At 36.8% G+C, this 17,037-nt stretch overlaps 1 protein-coding gene across 1 annotated transcript in view; it reads right to left on the bottom strand.

The window, feature by feature from the left end:
- SEMA3E (semaphorin 3E) overlaps nt 1–16,428 on the bottom strand; it is a 148,547-nt gene extending 132,119 nt beyond the window's left edge. The window contains exon 1 of the mRNA XM_075727810.1: nt 16,308–16,428. Coding sequence (XP_075583925.1) covers nt 16,308–16,422 — 115 coding nt within the window. The 5' untranslated portion in view covers nt 16,423–16,428. The remainder of the gene's footprint in view (nt 1–16,307) is intronic.
- Nucleotides 16,429–17,037: the final 609 nt, after the last annotated feature.

Genomic DNA, 17,037 nt, shown 5'->3' with positions numbered 1-17,037 from the left:
TATTCTAAAATATGAGAAAAACATTTCTTAAAGTAGTGTCTGTAGGGAACATGGAGAATACCATAAAGATATGGTACTATTTCTACTGGAGAGAATGTTAATGACACAGTCTTGGCTGAGATCAATGAGGCCACACGGAAGAATAATATTATATTAGAAAATGTCTTGGACATCTCTTTTGTAAACTGATTATCTGGCATAATAACGACAACATTTAAGGAAGTTCTATTTTGCATGTTAAATGACACCTTCTTGGAATGGCTTGTTTTGGAACATATCAAAGGAAATGTTAGTCAAAAATTTAAAAAGCTGTTATACCTGAGACATTAAGTAATAGTGACCACATCAGAATTAAATTTGGCTCTCTTAGAGGAGGAATAATATTAAAAAAGAAAAAAAAAGAAAAATTAACCTTATGGTATGATACTTCAGAAGAGATTCAAAACCAAATGCAAAACATACACAAAAATAAAATTACAAGGACTAAAATAATTTAAAGTTAATTTAAATCCTTGTATTTCTAGCTCAAAGTTACATAAACACATCATACCAATCATACATATTTCTGGACCTTGAAGAATCGCAAAAATGAATTAAAAAAAAGCCCACAAAGCAAAGCAACAAGAGCCTTAGATGATTTTTTTGTGTCAAGCAGAAACCATTTTAAAAAAAGAAACAGCCCACTGAGGCCAGCAGAAGAGGACCAGCCATGACACATGAGCTGATGGGGATTTGATGCATGACCCAGTTATGATGAGATAACAAGTTAACAAGCATCCACTGACTTGTGATAACTGGATGCCTCAGAATCAAAGTAATTCTGGCCCCAACTTACAATGATTCTACGAAGTTGCTTTAATTTATATTTGCTGCAGGCCATGAATGTGCACCCAGATGCCACATGACTTGCTAAACCATTGCAAACTGAGTGTGTTTCTGAGTCCTGTGTCTGCGATTTGCAAAGCTACGGTGAAATCTGAAGAATGAGTAGTTAAACTCAAAACCAGAAAAACAGTCTGCAGAAGGATGTGCGTGCCACCTGGGCTACTTTGCAATAAATGAGCAACTGAACATTTCCTTGCAGTTGTTCTTCACCACAATGATTTAAGCAAATACCTGTTAAAGACATACTTGTTTCAAGTAATAATGATAAGCCTCTGTCCTAGAAAAAAAGTACCACTTAAACTCACTGATAATGTATTAAGGAGTTATTAGTACTTATTGACTTTCATCAAAAAGCAATTTTGCCAAACTTGGGCACTCTTAAAATGGGGGATCAGACTTTCCAAAAAACCATGTAATATTTCAAGAAATAAATGCAAAGCTCTACCAATTTACTGTTGATTTTTTCCAATATTTGGGGTTTCTGTTCCCAAGAATTCTTTGCAGTGATGAACACTATAATTTAAAAAAAAACTAATGCTTATCTTCTTTAAAATGTTTAGATTTCAGAACCTAGGACTTCAAAGGAAAATATTGTAACTCAATTTATTAATAAGGACGTCTCATCATTGCTAAGACAGTTCCTATGGAATTTTTGAATTAAATACTTATCTGCTACCAAAAATAAGCATTCTTGTCGAGAGTAGAATAGAAAGACAGCACCTGTCATTTTCTTTTAAAAAGTGTGGCTACTGTTTCTGGCAATTGAGAGACGACAAGGCTTGTTTTACCACTTCTAAACTATCTGCAAAATTGAAGCTAATTAACAGTATCTAGATAAACATTACAAAAGAATAAATGGTAGCAGCTTAAGGAGAAATTTGATTTCATCAGCACAATAGAATTTTTGAAATGTATTTACAGTACAATCAATAAAAGGAATAAAGGTTAATTTATCTGACTTAGTATCTCAAAGCACTTTAAATAAAATGCTGCTGTACTTGAGTACTTTGGAGGTTACTGGTAAATAAAACTGCTTGTTAACACAACATAAACCAATTTGTTAATAGTTTATCACTCAGAGCTGAGTGACACCATCTAAGATAATACAAAGTAAACAGAGAATGCTTTTTTTTGTTACTCCAAAATTAGAATATGCATAGATACCCATAGATATTATTTTTAATCTTGCTTGTCTACACAATTGTCAACTGCTAGCCTGATATTTTTTTTTTTTTAACTGTTCTTATTAGCAAGTCTTTTGGTGAAAACTAGCTGATACTGATATAGTGGGATTGATTTAGGTTAGATAAAGCCTTGTCTCACTAGGATAGCTGTCTGGTCTTCTCTAAACTTCCCAGTATGTACATTTTTCTACTAAGGACTCTTTCATCTTCCACAGTCATATAGACCTTATGTGGTCTTTTTTTCCAGATGTTCTTTTCCTTTAACACTATATTGACCTGGACAGTCTTCTTCATTCCTTGGCTTCTTGCTTTAATATTTCTCTAGAAAGCTCCACAGGTGTGTACATCTCCAAGACTCCCCTGGGAATAAGATCATGTCAAAATCCTACAGGGGAGGGCTTGGATAATAATCCTAACCCAGCTGAAAGCAGGGAGTATCACAGAAAATCTCTTACCAATACTCATTTATTGCACTGTCCCCACTTATTGGTAAAGCACAAAAAAAATAAGAACCAAACTCCACATACTTATTACTTTTAATCCTTGTAATCCTTAAGATCACAGACCTAATGCCTTTAACTCATGTAATAACAAAATATCTTCAGCCTAAATTGTGCTTGGTGATCAGTTGGGTTTCCTAGGAACGGTTTTACCTGCAACAAAGGACAAGACTGAAATTTCCATACGAACAGTTGGAAAAGATAATTGCATTGCCATTGAATTGTCACTAGGTTGTCTGACTTCACTACAGAAATATCAGTTCGGAAGGATTGAAAGAGAGGATGATATCTATCATAGTAAAGAATATTTGATTCTCTTGTGATGAAAACAACACTCTAATTTTCCAAGAAAATGAGGTTTTCTTGATCACTCTGCTCACTGGCGACATAATCCATTTATCAGGTTGTTCCATATGTTGTGTGGAATCCCTTTGACAAATTTGAAATTTCTTGGGAAAAGTGTCGGGAGTAAAGGCAGTCTAAAAAACATTAAGTTTTTCCAATTTTCATGAAAATCAGTAGGTAAGAAATGGAAATACCCCATTAGTTCCTTAACCAAAATGGAGAACAAGGTCATTACCCAGTTAATCCAATTACCAGGCAACTGGTCAATTAGCACATGCAAACTGACTGGTCAACAAGCACATGCAGAAACAATCATACCTCTGCTACTTTTTGCCTACCTAGGGAGCCAAAAAATTGGCTAATGAATATAAGGAGTTGCAGGAATACGGTTGAAGGTTACGTGAGAGGGAGATGGTTGTTATAAGGGAGACTTTAGTGCCGGGGATATCATTATGTGTGCTGCAGTAGGAAAACATTAGGGATTAGGAAAGCTGAATATGACTTTTGAAGGATTAAGAAGTGGAGATACTAAAAAAGCTAGTGATAAAGAGAAGATCTCAGATTATTTCAGTATGGGAAAGAACAGAGAAAGCCCAAGGGACATGAGATTTAAGCATATAGGAGACTAGAATACATTTCTTTCACTTTTCGTGTTTATTTTCTGCTTTAATGATCTCCTCCTATTGAGGCTTGTCCTTGTTACTACTTCTTATTGCCAGAGTCACGCTGCTCAAAGATATTTCAGTCTCACTAGGCAAAACAATAGGTAGTTGGAAGGAAGTTTTATTCTCACATTCAGGTTAGATAATTCTACTGGGAAAAAAATTTATGAGATTTAGCAGGACTTAAATGCTTGAGGATCCCAGGAGCTTGCTGAAAGTTTTTCATAAAACTTCAAAGTGAATCCAGATTTCTCAAATTAGTAGTTTATTAACACATTATTGGTGATCCAATCAGCCCAACAGAAAAACTCTCAATGAAAGAAAAGGACTGTAGCTCTTCTTTCCCAAAAGAAATATTTCAATTACAAAAGGATTTGGTTTAAGATTGCATACGGGTTGTACGGGTACTATAGCTTCTATAAGCATCACATCAGATCTCTGGAGTTCACCATCTAAGATAGATACCAGCAAGTGGTGAGGTCTTATAGAGGTTCACCGTCTATGTTTTCAACAGGTGTGAGGTCTTTACAAGGGTAAAAATCAGTAACTGCTTAGGTTAGGAACTGACGGGTTAAAAACAAGTATTGTCCAATCAACAACGTCAAGGTCAGCCTGAAGGCTTTCTTAGCCAACTATGCAAGCTGCTCTCGGGATCTACCTCCACCCTTTAGTGCTCTCATATGCATTTTTAAAAGTCTGTAAACAATCCTGTAGTGACTAAGTAGTATCAGCGTTACTACAATCCCTGTGAAAGCAACTGCAGAACTCCAGGATGCCAACAGAAAAAATGTTATCACCCTGTGCTGCTGTAATGCTGTTACAGCTAAGTATGGGACTTAGGTGGATGCAGTCATAGCTAACCTCTGCCATCAAAATTACAATGTCAGGCAAGACCTTACAGACTGAAGGACTAAACACTTATAAAACGAAACCACTGAGACAGAGTTTGCACAGAAATCCACATGTGTAGAAACTCACCATCACGTTGTGAGCAGTTAAATACAGAAGCCAAACCACGCCAACAAGGTTGTAGCAGAACTACAGTCATGGGTTTAATGTATGACTAATTCAGAAAAACTCTGAAACACCTTTTCATCATAGATTAGAAATCTACTTTCTTCACGTTAATTTACAGTTTACACCATTTAAAACATAAAACATGTTAAGACGTGACAACTCTAACTCTCAGATATTCCCCATGGGTCCTGCAACACTCCCGGGCAATAGTGTCAGATATCAGTACGTGTCAATATGTCTGTTACCTTTCAACAGTCCCAAGGTAGGGCATTTCTATGCCACTATCAAATTTACAGCACACTTCAGGAGCTGTTTCACAAGAATGTATAAACATCAGTTATTATTATTTTCAAATCTCCATGCTGTAAGTTTTTTGGGTTTTTTTACTTTTAAATTAAGAGTACAAGGAGTTTTCAACAGCCCAGCGATCTAATTTTACAGCTCAAGGGTTTTACTGCTATTACACATTAAAGCGGTAAATGTGAAACCACAAAAGAAAATCCAATCCATTAACCTGATATTATGAAGTAATTTGTTGCATCTTCTTAACAAAGGGGTTGTTCCACGTCAAGAAAATTGCAGAGACCACATATAGCACTTGTAACATCTATTTCACAATTTTAAATGACAAGTAGCCACACATAATACAGTGCTCTATAAAATCCTCAGAGAAGCATTTTCTGAAAATACCATTTTCCTTATAACAAAGGAGCATAGTGAGTTGTAAATCTCAAACCTTTTCCTAAGTGTTTTAACCAAAGAATAAAATGGAAAGTTAAATTATACACATAAATCAAAATTTTCAGAGTTTCATGTTGCTTTGTAATGCCTGGTGTATAGGCAAAATAGAATTACTTTTGTTGTGATTGGTTTTAATCAATCATACTACAGGGAGGGCCACAAAGAATCTGTGCCTTAGACTTTGATCTTGCAAACAAACTCCAACTTAACTTTTAATCAATGGAGTCATTTGTCTGATTAAAGGTACACACATGATCAAGTATTTATAGAATCACAATTTTAGGATATGTCTATAAGGCCACTTTGTGTGCAGTGGAAATAACTTAAACAGCTTGTATATAACCTCTTTTTATTACTGCCTCTTGGCCAGAGAGTAGCTGAGCTCTGGCAGGCGGCTGCAAGAGTCTCACCTATTTCAATATGATAGTGCATCAGTTTAGTTTAACCCTAAGTCAGCATATCATGCTTAACATAAATCAACATATTGTGCTTAAACAAAGTCAGCATATTGTGCAGTGAAGCAGATGCAGAACACAGATCTGAGTCGTTACTGTGGTCCAGAAATAGCTGTGTCCAGTAGCTATGGTAGCATGTTGCTCAAGTCACTGCTCAAGTGACTACACCTTTGTCCTCATCTTCCAGACCATTGTTAGATCAAAGCACACTACTTAGTAATAATATCTTCTCTTATACTTTATCAAGACTATAGTGCTACAGCTTGTAAACTCTGCAGTAAGTCATTCTCAGTTAAAGGGTTGTATCCTTGTATGTGTAACATCCTAGACCTATCATCAGACATTTATCCCAAATCCATCTCACCTACTTTAATCTAAGTGTAAGCTAGGCCTCCGGTTTAAGCTGACCATTATTCTCCTTCTATACTCAGGAAAGACAGAAAAAAAACTTCAAGGGTAAGTGCAACAACCAAATGGATCACCTCTTTCAGAAAGTAAAGTCAGGAACAAGGAATATCCTGTCAACTCTTTAGTCACAGAAGTTTGTGAGAGGTTTGCTATTGTCCTTAGTGACAGTGAAATAAGGCCTCTGTTCTATTTTTGTATTAAAGGTTTCATATATTTAGCAGTAGAATTTAAGGACAGTGTGCTGCATTCAAATCTATTGGAGAACCACTCTTTACTGTAGCTGTTTATTTTATCTTCTAAATATGAAGCATTTTATTTACAATAATTCAAGTCTTTTAGAAATTAAATAACCCATTGCAGTGTTTGAGCGTTGACCCACAGAAGCTGCAGTAACTCAACAAGGAATACTATGGAACCAGTAAGGAGCTTGGGACTGTTTACAGCCTGGTTCTGAGCTATAATAAATGCTCAACCTGCTGAATACTTTAACACCTCCTCAATAGTCTGTTTAGAAATTACTACTATCCCAGATGCTTGTGTAACCTGAAAATATGCAGAAGGACATGGCCATGCCTAAGATAAGCAGAGAAGAGAAAATAATGACTTACTGTGTGTAAACACAGGCACAGAAAGACAAGACATTTTTTCAGCAACAACATTAATAAGAACAAGATCTCTGAGGCAGTGTACATCTTTCTGGGCTCCCAGACAACACATATTTTCAAGCTTTGCATCATACCATTCTCAATCAACTGAGATGAAATATTTAATACATAAAAGAATGGGTTTATTTTCCTTTACTCTTGGCCTTTATCACACCCCCACGGGAAAGCACTTAGCTTAATCATAAATAAGGAATTGCAGGAGCTCAATGCATTGAGCAACACTTGCTAACCTTTAGCTTTCTGGCTGAAAAATGACCTTCAGTGATGACCCCAGTGAATAGTGCTATCTGGAATAATTCCCTCACATCAAGCAATTTTTGTTTACTATTATTAACTTTTAGTAACACTGCTGGGAGAAACCATCTGTTAAAATAGAAACTAGGTACTAACCCTTAGGTATTTGGGGACTGTTGTTTTCTGCAATCAGTTTAAGGCAGTTTTCATTCATTTTGTACAATTTCCTTTCACCAGTGTCAGGAAGATCAGAATAAGAAAAGGCCAACATCCCTGTGCTGTTTATTGCACATCAACAAATAAAAGATATATTTACAGCTGCATTCACCATTTTACTAGGCCTATTAAACAAATGTGTTGTAAGGAAAAGCCTATAAAGCAAACTTAGCAACTGTAAAAAGCCCATTGTTTGACTCCCCACAGAAGCTTCAATTGCTTCACAGTATGAAGTCAGGAATCCTTTAGATAAAAATAAACACAGAAGAAGCAGAGAACAGATACTTTAAGGATACTAAGAGAAGTAAAGTCTTCTTTCACTGAATGCCGGTCTTCCAAGCACTGGTTCCTTGGTTTAGAGATTTATTTTGCAAATAGTTTGCAAAAAAAGCCCATCATCACACTAGAGGGATCCAGTCCAGAACCTTTTAAATTTGTATGTAAATATATTTTGGGGGATTTAAAGAAATAGAAACAGAGGATAAACTTCACATGCTGCACTGAATGAGCAAATGTCGTAAACCCTGAAATTCTTCAGTACTGATGAAGTAAAAATGTTAGCAACATGATTTCACAAGGATCATAAACATCTTTCTTTTCTTAGCTGCTGCTGCCAAATCACAGTCTGAAGAGGGCTTTATATTGCCTGTCATCAAATTCTTGTAAATAATGAACATCTTCTGCTCAGGCCAAAGGGATATGAGAAGTCTTCAGTGATATTTTTTTTTTTTTTCTTGTTTTTGGCTAACAGGCTTTGTTTGGTTGAGTTTGGGTTTTTTGATTTTTTTAATGAATGAAATTCTTGGCCTTTTATTTCTTCTGTATTTTGACATTTAATATTCACAGGGATCCTTTGAACTATCTTGTAATAGATCACACAAAGCACAAAAATCTCATGTCTGTCATACAGCCTTCCTTGACTGGAAAGATACCCTTCACAACTAGGTTTCTAATACGAAAGCTCATATCAAGCAAATTCAACTAAGAACAGTAATGCAATTTTAGAAGCTAGATGTTGCATGTCTATGGCAAATTAGTCTTTGCCATTATACTATTACAGGGTTTCCTTTGTGTTGACTTTTTAACCTTCAGAAGCACTGAAAAATTCAGGTTTTAATCCCTTCCTTGATACTGGAGATCTAAATACCAGGAGTCAACCAGTAACAGGCAGGTGAGTTACAGAAAGTGCTATGGCACCAAGTTTGTCCATGGAAGGCAAAGAGACAACATGGCAGAGAGTACTGCTGCTTCCTGGTAAACTTAATTGATTTTGTACTGTGAAGTGTACAAGGTAAATGGATAGCACTTCCACCAGGCAAATGAAGTTTCAGCCTGAAACACTGCACTGCATTCAGGGGGAAATCTTAGGTCACTATATGTAACTGGAAGACTTGCGTTGACTGTTAATAAGGGTTGAGCAGATTCGGATTGACAGAAGAGGTAATAAAGCATACCAAGCGCTATATTGAGACAGCGTAGCAAGACATGACATAAACAACTACCAATTATCTGCTTTCACCTGAGACTAATAAAAAGTAATTTAAAGATGAGATTCAACTTTTATTCCATCAAAAATTATTTTTTAGCCACATGAGTGATCCAAGTTTTTCAGCTATTGTCTACACACACAGTCTGTGTGTCATGCCAGGGCCAAGATGTTTGGCAGGCATCACTTTGTTGACAACTTTGTGGTTACAGACCTCCTGTACATACTTGCACAGAAACTGTAAAAGGAACCTTTGACATGCCATTATATTCCGGAGGTCCTGAAAGTTACAGGTAAAATAATAATGAGAGTAGACTAGAAGAGAAACAAAGATTCATCACTGAGATGATATATTCACCTAGAGCAGTGTGGTTAAACAGTGTATCCAGATGCTTGATCATAATGTGCTGCAATTTACAAATCCTCTGAAAAGATCTAGCATCAAGAAATGTTACAGAGAAACCCTGAGAAAAAACCAAAGAAACCCTTCCTTGTGTTTGTCATGTTGTTTCTTAAAAAAACAAATTATCGCAAAACACTTTTGTTTAGGTCATTTCTGTAGGCATGAAAATCACAGGGTAAGAAAAAACTGAATACATGATGATACACTCCTGCTTTACATTGTTTTGAAAGGGCAAAAAAGTAGTCTTTAGACTGCTATAAAACAGTTTGCCAAAGGGATACAGCATGAGTGAAAGCGTATCAATTTATAGCTTCATGAAAACTAACAGAAGATGCTTAGAGAAACAGAGTGAAGTCAGCCTTCAATTGAATTCATTAACAAGGTGAAATCTCTCCTCCAGAATAAGAATTTGTAGCTTTGAGTATGATCAGAAGGACCAAGATCGAGGGAAAAAAGAGATGTGATCAATGTGAGACGATAAAAGTGGGGAAACAATAGGTTGGTAGTATTTGGTTTTGAAACTATGCTCTGAGAGAATCATGATGGTTTTATTTGTTTTAATGTATGTAGTAAACTCGTTCAGTTCCTTAAACTGAATCTTGGTGATGAAAATTTACATTTTTCATTAATTTAAAGATGGAGTTTATTTTAAAAACTTCTCAAATATTGTTTCTTCAAAGTCATTTACATCCTTTCTTTACAGCAGTTTGGAATTATAACTACAGATTTTTTTATAATGCAATATTTTCATTATTTTTCTTTTTTAACATTTTCTTTCATGTTTAATCATGAATCCTTAACTGATTATTTAAATGCCAAACATTAACTAACCAACACAAAACATTTTAAATAGTATACTCAAGTTGAGAGGGCTTTTTTTCTATAAAACAAAGATTATTATCTTTATCCCTGCAGGCTATGAATTCCTTTAAGAAATGAAGATTTTCCTAATTAATGCTGGCTGCATGCTATAACTTCATCATATTTGCCTGGCTACATGAAGAAAACCAGGGCAGCAGTTTTAATAATATTTAGTATTCCCACTGCACACTTTTAGAACATTTGTTGACCAAAAGTTTCTCAAAAGGCCTGAAACAGATGCTCACACTTGCAGAGCATCCTGTAACTCATACAAACAGCATTAATCCTGTCTTCATTTAAGTAAAATATAACACTTGCTTTCAGTGAAATAATGATGAGTACAAGATCTGAAGAAGAGTTTAAAATAGCAGATGGTGTTGTCACTTTGAAAGCAGGGAGTTAGCTGCATAGAAGCAGCAGCATGCAGGATATTCTGGTCTTGCACCTTCAGATGGCACTTGGTTCTTTAAAGCAAAAGCAGGAAAGTGATTGATGTTACACAGCAAACAGTCTGCTTCTTGCATCCCCGGCGGTGGTGCTTATCGCTTCAGAGTTCTGCTACAGCAATACTTACAGGAGCCTTTGTCAACAAAATGCAGTTATGAAAGGAACTAGCATGGATTCTCTGCCAAAAAAATTCCTGTCTTGGTGAGCAAGTCCCTCTAGGATTACTTGGAAACACTCCTGAACTTGCTGCCAGTCACCTCTTGTGTTACGGATAAATAATAAACTTAAAACTTGTCCTAATTTTTGGTAAAGAATCAATTGTCTGTCCAGTGGGAGAAGGGATGCAGAAGGTCTCCTCTCTACCCCACAGGTGGCCCAGTGATATTTGTGTATCTTTCCCTAAGACATTTCTAAGCTGACATTGAGTTCTATGTGGCCTTGAGAATTTAGGTAAGAAGAAGAGACTGCTTATCATGTGTTTTTTCCAAATGCTCATATTTCTGGTTATCAGCCCTATTCCCAAACATATTTAGACCTGGAGCCATAACACAGAATAATACAGGTCTTTAGTTCCTAAATCCTCAGAATTATACTGCTCTATAATTCACTGTAAGAAAAATCCAAACTTCAATCTGTTATATATATATACACACATACTTTATAGATACATATATATATGTCCGTATATACATACACATAATCATCTATCTTTTTTTTTATACAGACTCCTCTGGACTATATGTAAGCATAGACCACAAGCTAAATCCTTATTCCGGTGCAAATTCAAGGTGATTTATATCTAGCATGAATTAACTTCTTGCTCAAATTTGTATTTCCCTTGGTATAAAAACTAGTCTTTCCTAGTCATTCAAAACCAGAATTCTATTACAGTGAAAGCTGTTAAAAATAGAAAACATTTTCGTGCATGAAATTGAATCAGGCATGATTCAGTTATGGGTTATGTGGCTAGTTATTAATTATGTGGCCAGGTGATTACTAATTGAAAATACCATACTTGCATTAAATATATTTACCTACTTCAGAATTCACAAATGCCTGCCTAAAAATTCCCTACATTTTTGTTATTCAATTTAATCATTAGTCCCTGAGTAAATTTTGCTGCCACCTAGCTAGAGAACAGACACAGTAAGATATCATGGATAAGCATGATGAAACTACTAGTGTTAATTAAAATGAATTCTAAATTACCATCATCAAGAAAGTTAAAGTAGGTGTGCTGAAAGTCTGGCTCCTGCAAATGACAACGACACATTTTTTTCTGCTGTCACAGACCTCAGCAAGCCCTCAAAGATGATTAGCCAGCTCTAACAAACCTAAAATCTTATACATTAGATGTCTTATATTACATATTCTACGTATTAAAATCTGTATATGAACATGGAGAGTATAATATTTTTCTGCAACATTTCAGCTCTCCCTTCCTTAGTTGTCTGCTGCTATTGTTTGAAATATTTATGCTTGGAGAATAAATTTTCTAATCCAGATTATTTCCTTCTAAATTCAGTCTGCTCCTTCTGCCTGCTGCAACTTGACTCTACTACAGAAAGTAGCAAGCAATTCCCACAGCAGGTAAAAGGGAGATATTTGGATGGATAAGGCAGGCACAACTGCTACTTAACCATACCTTTTCCAGACAAGAATGGTGTCCAGTGCATAGCTGCACAACCTGACAACAGGTGATGCTAAAATCCCTCAAGTGACTCAAGAGCAGTGTAAGTAGGTAAAACAGAAAACAGATCCCGCAAGATCTGCAAATCTCTGCACATAACTGACTACATCAGATCCCATTGCAGCAACAAAGTTGTAGAGACTGCTGGAAGGGCTCAACATCTCATTTTCATACTATGTTACCTTTGCTTTTTACCACATTCACAAACTAGAGGGAGGGAAAAAAAAAACAGTTAGAAATACACTGCAAACCATGCATAATGCTTGAATTATACAATTACATCCTTCATGGGCTCTTCAGGCTTATATGCTTCTCGTGTAGCTGTGTTAGGCTTATATAAATACATCCCTCCTGTCCTCTGGAAACCCAATCCATATCAATCTGTAATGTAAATAGTTTCTTTCTAACATGCAGTTTGTGCTGATTTCACCTTAATTATATATTTCCCATTGCGAGAACTTGACCGGTGGGATACTGGGAAAGAATTTAACCAGCAGCCTATAAAGAATAGGGGCTGAAGCTTGGCTTCCATTAACACCTCATTAGGCAGAGCCTGTATTGTACGTAAAATGAACTAATGATTTTTAAATGTAGTTGTCAACCTATAGCTTAATAATGTAGAAACTTTATTCCTCTGTAAGACTGAGCGAGCGATAATACATTTTTATCTCTACAAATCAACATGAAGCTACTGCAGTACTTTATTACCCCAAGCAAGTTCTTCATTGGTCATCATCAAATGCTCACCTTCAGTGCAACCATACCACTAATACCATAAGCGGTACTAATTGCAGTGTAAATTTTCTGATAGACAAAAGCTGACGGTTTGAGGAAAACACCTCCAAGTCCTGCATATAAATATAGTTCATCTTACTAAAAATGAAGTTGGAAACGTAAAATGACTGTTAGGTGGTTATAGGATTAATTCTAATCCCATATAAAGGAATGGCAAAATTGTCATCGTTGAGTTTACTGTGAATAAAGCCCAACCTCTACCTTATAAAAAATCACTATTACAGTTTGCATTAACTTGACAGGTTTAACAGTAGTTCAAGAATGCAGGACTTTCATTAACTCCCACTGAAGCTGAGTAAATGACCACAGAGTCAAACAGGGGTTGCACAATATATCCTTTAATTGGCAAGGGGATTGTGGTATTCCTATCCATCAGGTGACCCCTCTGTGAAAGGGTTAGGACCTGATCTTGTTGCAGCGGGTTTGGAGGTATGTGTGCGCTGCAGGTGAAGCCTGGTTTGCTGTGAGAGCCAAAAAGTTCTCATTCACTGTCAGCTCACTACACTTTCACTGAGCACCACTTTTAAAGAAAAAAAAAAACCCCAAAGATAATTTGTGAATTTATAAAAATCAAAGAATCTCCTTTTCTAATCTGTGAAAGCCTTCTCCTGGCTCTTTGAATAACTAGTTGTAAACATTTCTCCCATAACAAAAAAAATCTCATGTCCCTAAACCCCATCATACCTGTCATAGAAGCTTTGAACTTACAGTCAGCACTAGCCTATCTTGCAGTGGCCTGAATCCCAATTAACCACCAGCATCCACAGTTACGAAGGGAAGCAGAGAGCAGGCGTGCTTCCTTTCATGTTTCAGGGTCTTTGCAGTGAAATTTAGAGCTGAATTTACAGCTACTCCACCCTGAAAATTTACACTTATGGGCTTCATCATCTCTAGAAAGACAGCAACTCACAGGACAGGCTGGAGCAGCTTTGTAAAGAGGGTGCACGACCGCCTCTTCGCAACTACCCAGTGCCTCGCTGGTGCCCACAGCAGCCTCTCTGGAGTCAAAGCAATTCAGATGAGGGACCCTCCTGCTGTTCCTGTTTGATTAGTCAATACAGCAATGATATATACGCATTGCCTTCATGCTTGGTCACTACATTCTTTTTGCTGGGAGAGCTGCAATAGCTGTTCCCAGGGTGCAGGCAGGTATGCCATTTGTAACCTTTGGCTTGGGGTTTGTGGTCATGCACTCACTCACTGCAGCACAGCTTGTAAAATCAGTCGTAGAATCGTAGAATCATAGAATCGTTTAGGTTGGAAAAGACCTTTAAGATCATCCAGTCCAACTGTTAACCTACACTACCAAGTCTACTCTAAGCCAATCAAGGGGTCACATTTCATAAATGTGAAAAATGCGACAGGGTATTGTACAGAGCGAAACAGAAGATGGTGATGTGTGTGTTCATGGTAGAGAATTTACTTGGGACAGATCTTTCTGTGTCATTGGATCTGAGTGAACTGACGTCGGACAGGGGGCGTTTGGCCCTGCGTGAGAAATGGATGTTTTAAAATCTCCTTGAAAATACCAGAATTATGATGTGTTATGGCCAAATTACTGACTCCCTGCTGAAAATGGAAGTTGTATGCAGTGAAATGTACACTGATTCCAACCAGAGGAAAAACAATTACTTCTAGAAGCGAGCACAGAAGCAGTTAATAGTTGCAGCACCATAGTGGGGAGCTTGCCAAAACTGGCAGCTACGCCAGAGTCCTGAACCAACATAACAGTAGGTCTATTTGTCTCATTTACTGTGCTTTTATCATCTCCCTTACCCCATCACCAGCAAACAAATATCAGTAATAATGGTAGCCTTGGTAATTACACCTAGAAATAAATCACTGTTCAAATACACATTTTCAACAGTAAGAGATGTGAAAGGGTTATATAATCAGCATTTGTCACTCATTCCCACTGTACTCTGAGACCATAGGCTAAAAAATAAGTGGTTTATATATTAAAAGGGGTCATATAATTTATTTCATTGAGAGCAATTAATTGTTTACTTACAAGACAGCTTTCCATGACAAATCTTTCTTTCTTTAAAATGTGTTTCACTACCCTATAAAAGCAAACCTCATTTCTTACAGCTTCCTAGCAAGACATTCAGACCAATTATCCTATTCAGCTTCTCCTTTCTTTATAATTGGTAATTTAGCTTGCTATATGAAACACAATTAAACCTTGTTTAGACTAAAGCTGTCTACACATGGAGCTGTAGCTGATGCTAATTCTTAAATCTTAGCCATACTTAGGTATTCTAATGCACTTCACACTGATGCAGCTTCGTTATCACTTTCATATCCACAGAAATGTTCTTCAGTAAATTAGCTCTTGCTCATTCCCAACCATGTCAGCAAAAAGGCATTTTCTTTTCATCTTTACATAAAAGATAATATCAAAACATTACTGATTAGCCAATCATCAATTTACCCTGCACACTTACATTTTTTCACTCCTACTGCAATAACTGCCTGTCATATATTTCTAAATACATAATCTACAAATGTATGTACTGCTGCAGAGAACTGAAGTGTCATGGTTGTGCACCGGTATTTTTACATACATAAGATTAAAACCAAATCATAGGGAAGAGTTTAAATCACATGCAATCCAGAACCGAACAAGGAGGTACTCTGAAGGAGCTAAGGAAGAATGGTTCAGGCTTCAGGTAATCTGAAACTTAAATAATTTAAAACCAGAAAAAAGTTAATACATATGTCAGAAAAAATAACATTTTTTTTCTTTGGGTAACTCAGTTAAACTGTAAGCAGACTTATATTGGCAGTTAGTCATTTTAATTATAGTGTGATGACACTTGCTAGTTTAGAAAATGAATCATATGGTTGCACAGGAATTCAGTCTTTTTGCCTTAGCTATATTTGTAGATAGACAGAATTCTAAAAGTGAAACAGACATTTAATTGTTTAAGGCTTACTTGATGCATAAGAGTATATTTATTCAGCAATAATTTCAGGTTATCTTCTCCATTTCTTTCCCTCTTACTAGAGACCAGACATCCTTCTTACAGCATGGAGGATAAGACAGAATGACAAGCAAATCTTACACACTTTCAGGTAGAAGAATATTTCAGTAGCCTAAAATCATCACTGTTAGTGCCTTAAATCTTCCTGAATTCAGTAAACTTAATTATGGATGCAGTTTAGTACAAGGAAACAATTCACAAGATTTCTGAACAGGAATATTTTACTCTGTCAAAGGACCATAATTTAACCCCGATGCAATACTTTCAGTGCAGTCAATGAACTTGCATTAGCATAAAGTCTTTAAAAACCTGACACACTGACCTACCTTTATATGACAGACGTAACCTTGGCTGCCTCGTATCTGTTGCATGACATCCAGTCGGTAACTCTAGTAACAAGCCATATAGTGCCAGGATTAAAAGGTCCTGGGCAGATGCCATCCTGACCATGATCAAATTCTTGCACTCTTCACTTAACTGCTGCTGTTTGTTTGTTGTTTTGGTGGGGTTTTTTTAAGGCTCCAAGTTCCACTTCTACTTTCCCAGTGCAGTTAGATCTCTCTCTTTGGTCAGTTTGTGGGCTATCTCTATGGGAAATTCAGCGTTCATCAGAGAAGCACACAGCCTCATCTAGCCATTTGTCAAGCTGTGCAAATGTCATGTAAAAATATTCCCTCCCTAGGACAATTGTTTATAAAGTGCGAGGACATTCCAAGGCGTTACTCTGCAGTGTTGTGTCTTGAGCTCTCTTTAGTAACTCTGCCAGTGGATTCAGGAAGAAGCTGTATTTTCAGTCCCTCCTGCAAGGCAATTCATTCAGGGAAGGAGGGAGGGAAGAAAAAAAAAAAGCACCCTCCTCCTTGGTGCTCTTCAGAACTCAGCCCCTTGCTCTGACTTGCCAAACAGCTAGTTTTAATTCACCTTTCACCTTTGCTAATTAAAAACAAGAAGTGCCATTCCCTCCTGGAGTTGCAGGATCCACCCAGCGGGGAAGCCGGGCTGTGAGGCTGCTGTATTTACTGAGAAAGTTCAGGGAGGGTTGAGGCAATCCACAGT

Source organism: Pelecanus crispus, chromosome 1 (genome assembly GCF_030463565.1).
Source record: "Pelecanus crispus isolate bPelCri1 chromosome 1, bPelCri1.pri, whole genome shotgun sequence".
NCBI classification, from domain to species: domain Eukaryota; kingdom Metazoa; phylum Chordata; class Aves; order Pelecaniformes; family Pelecanidae; genus Pelecanus; species Pelecanus crispus.
Note: the sequence above shows the minus strand (reverse complement) of the source record. Positions and strands in the feature narration are given on the sequence as shown.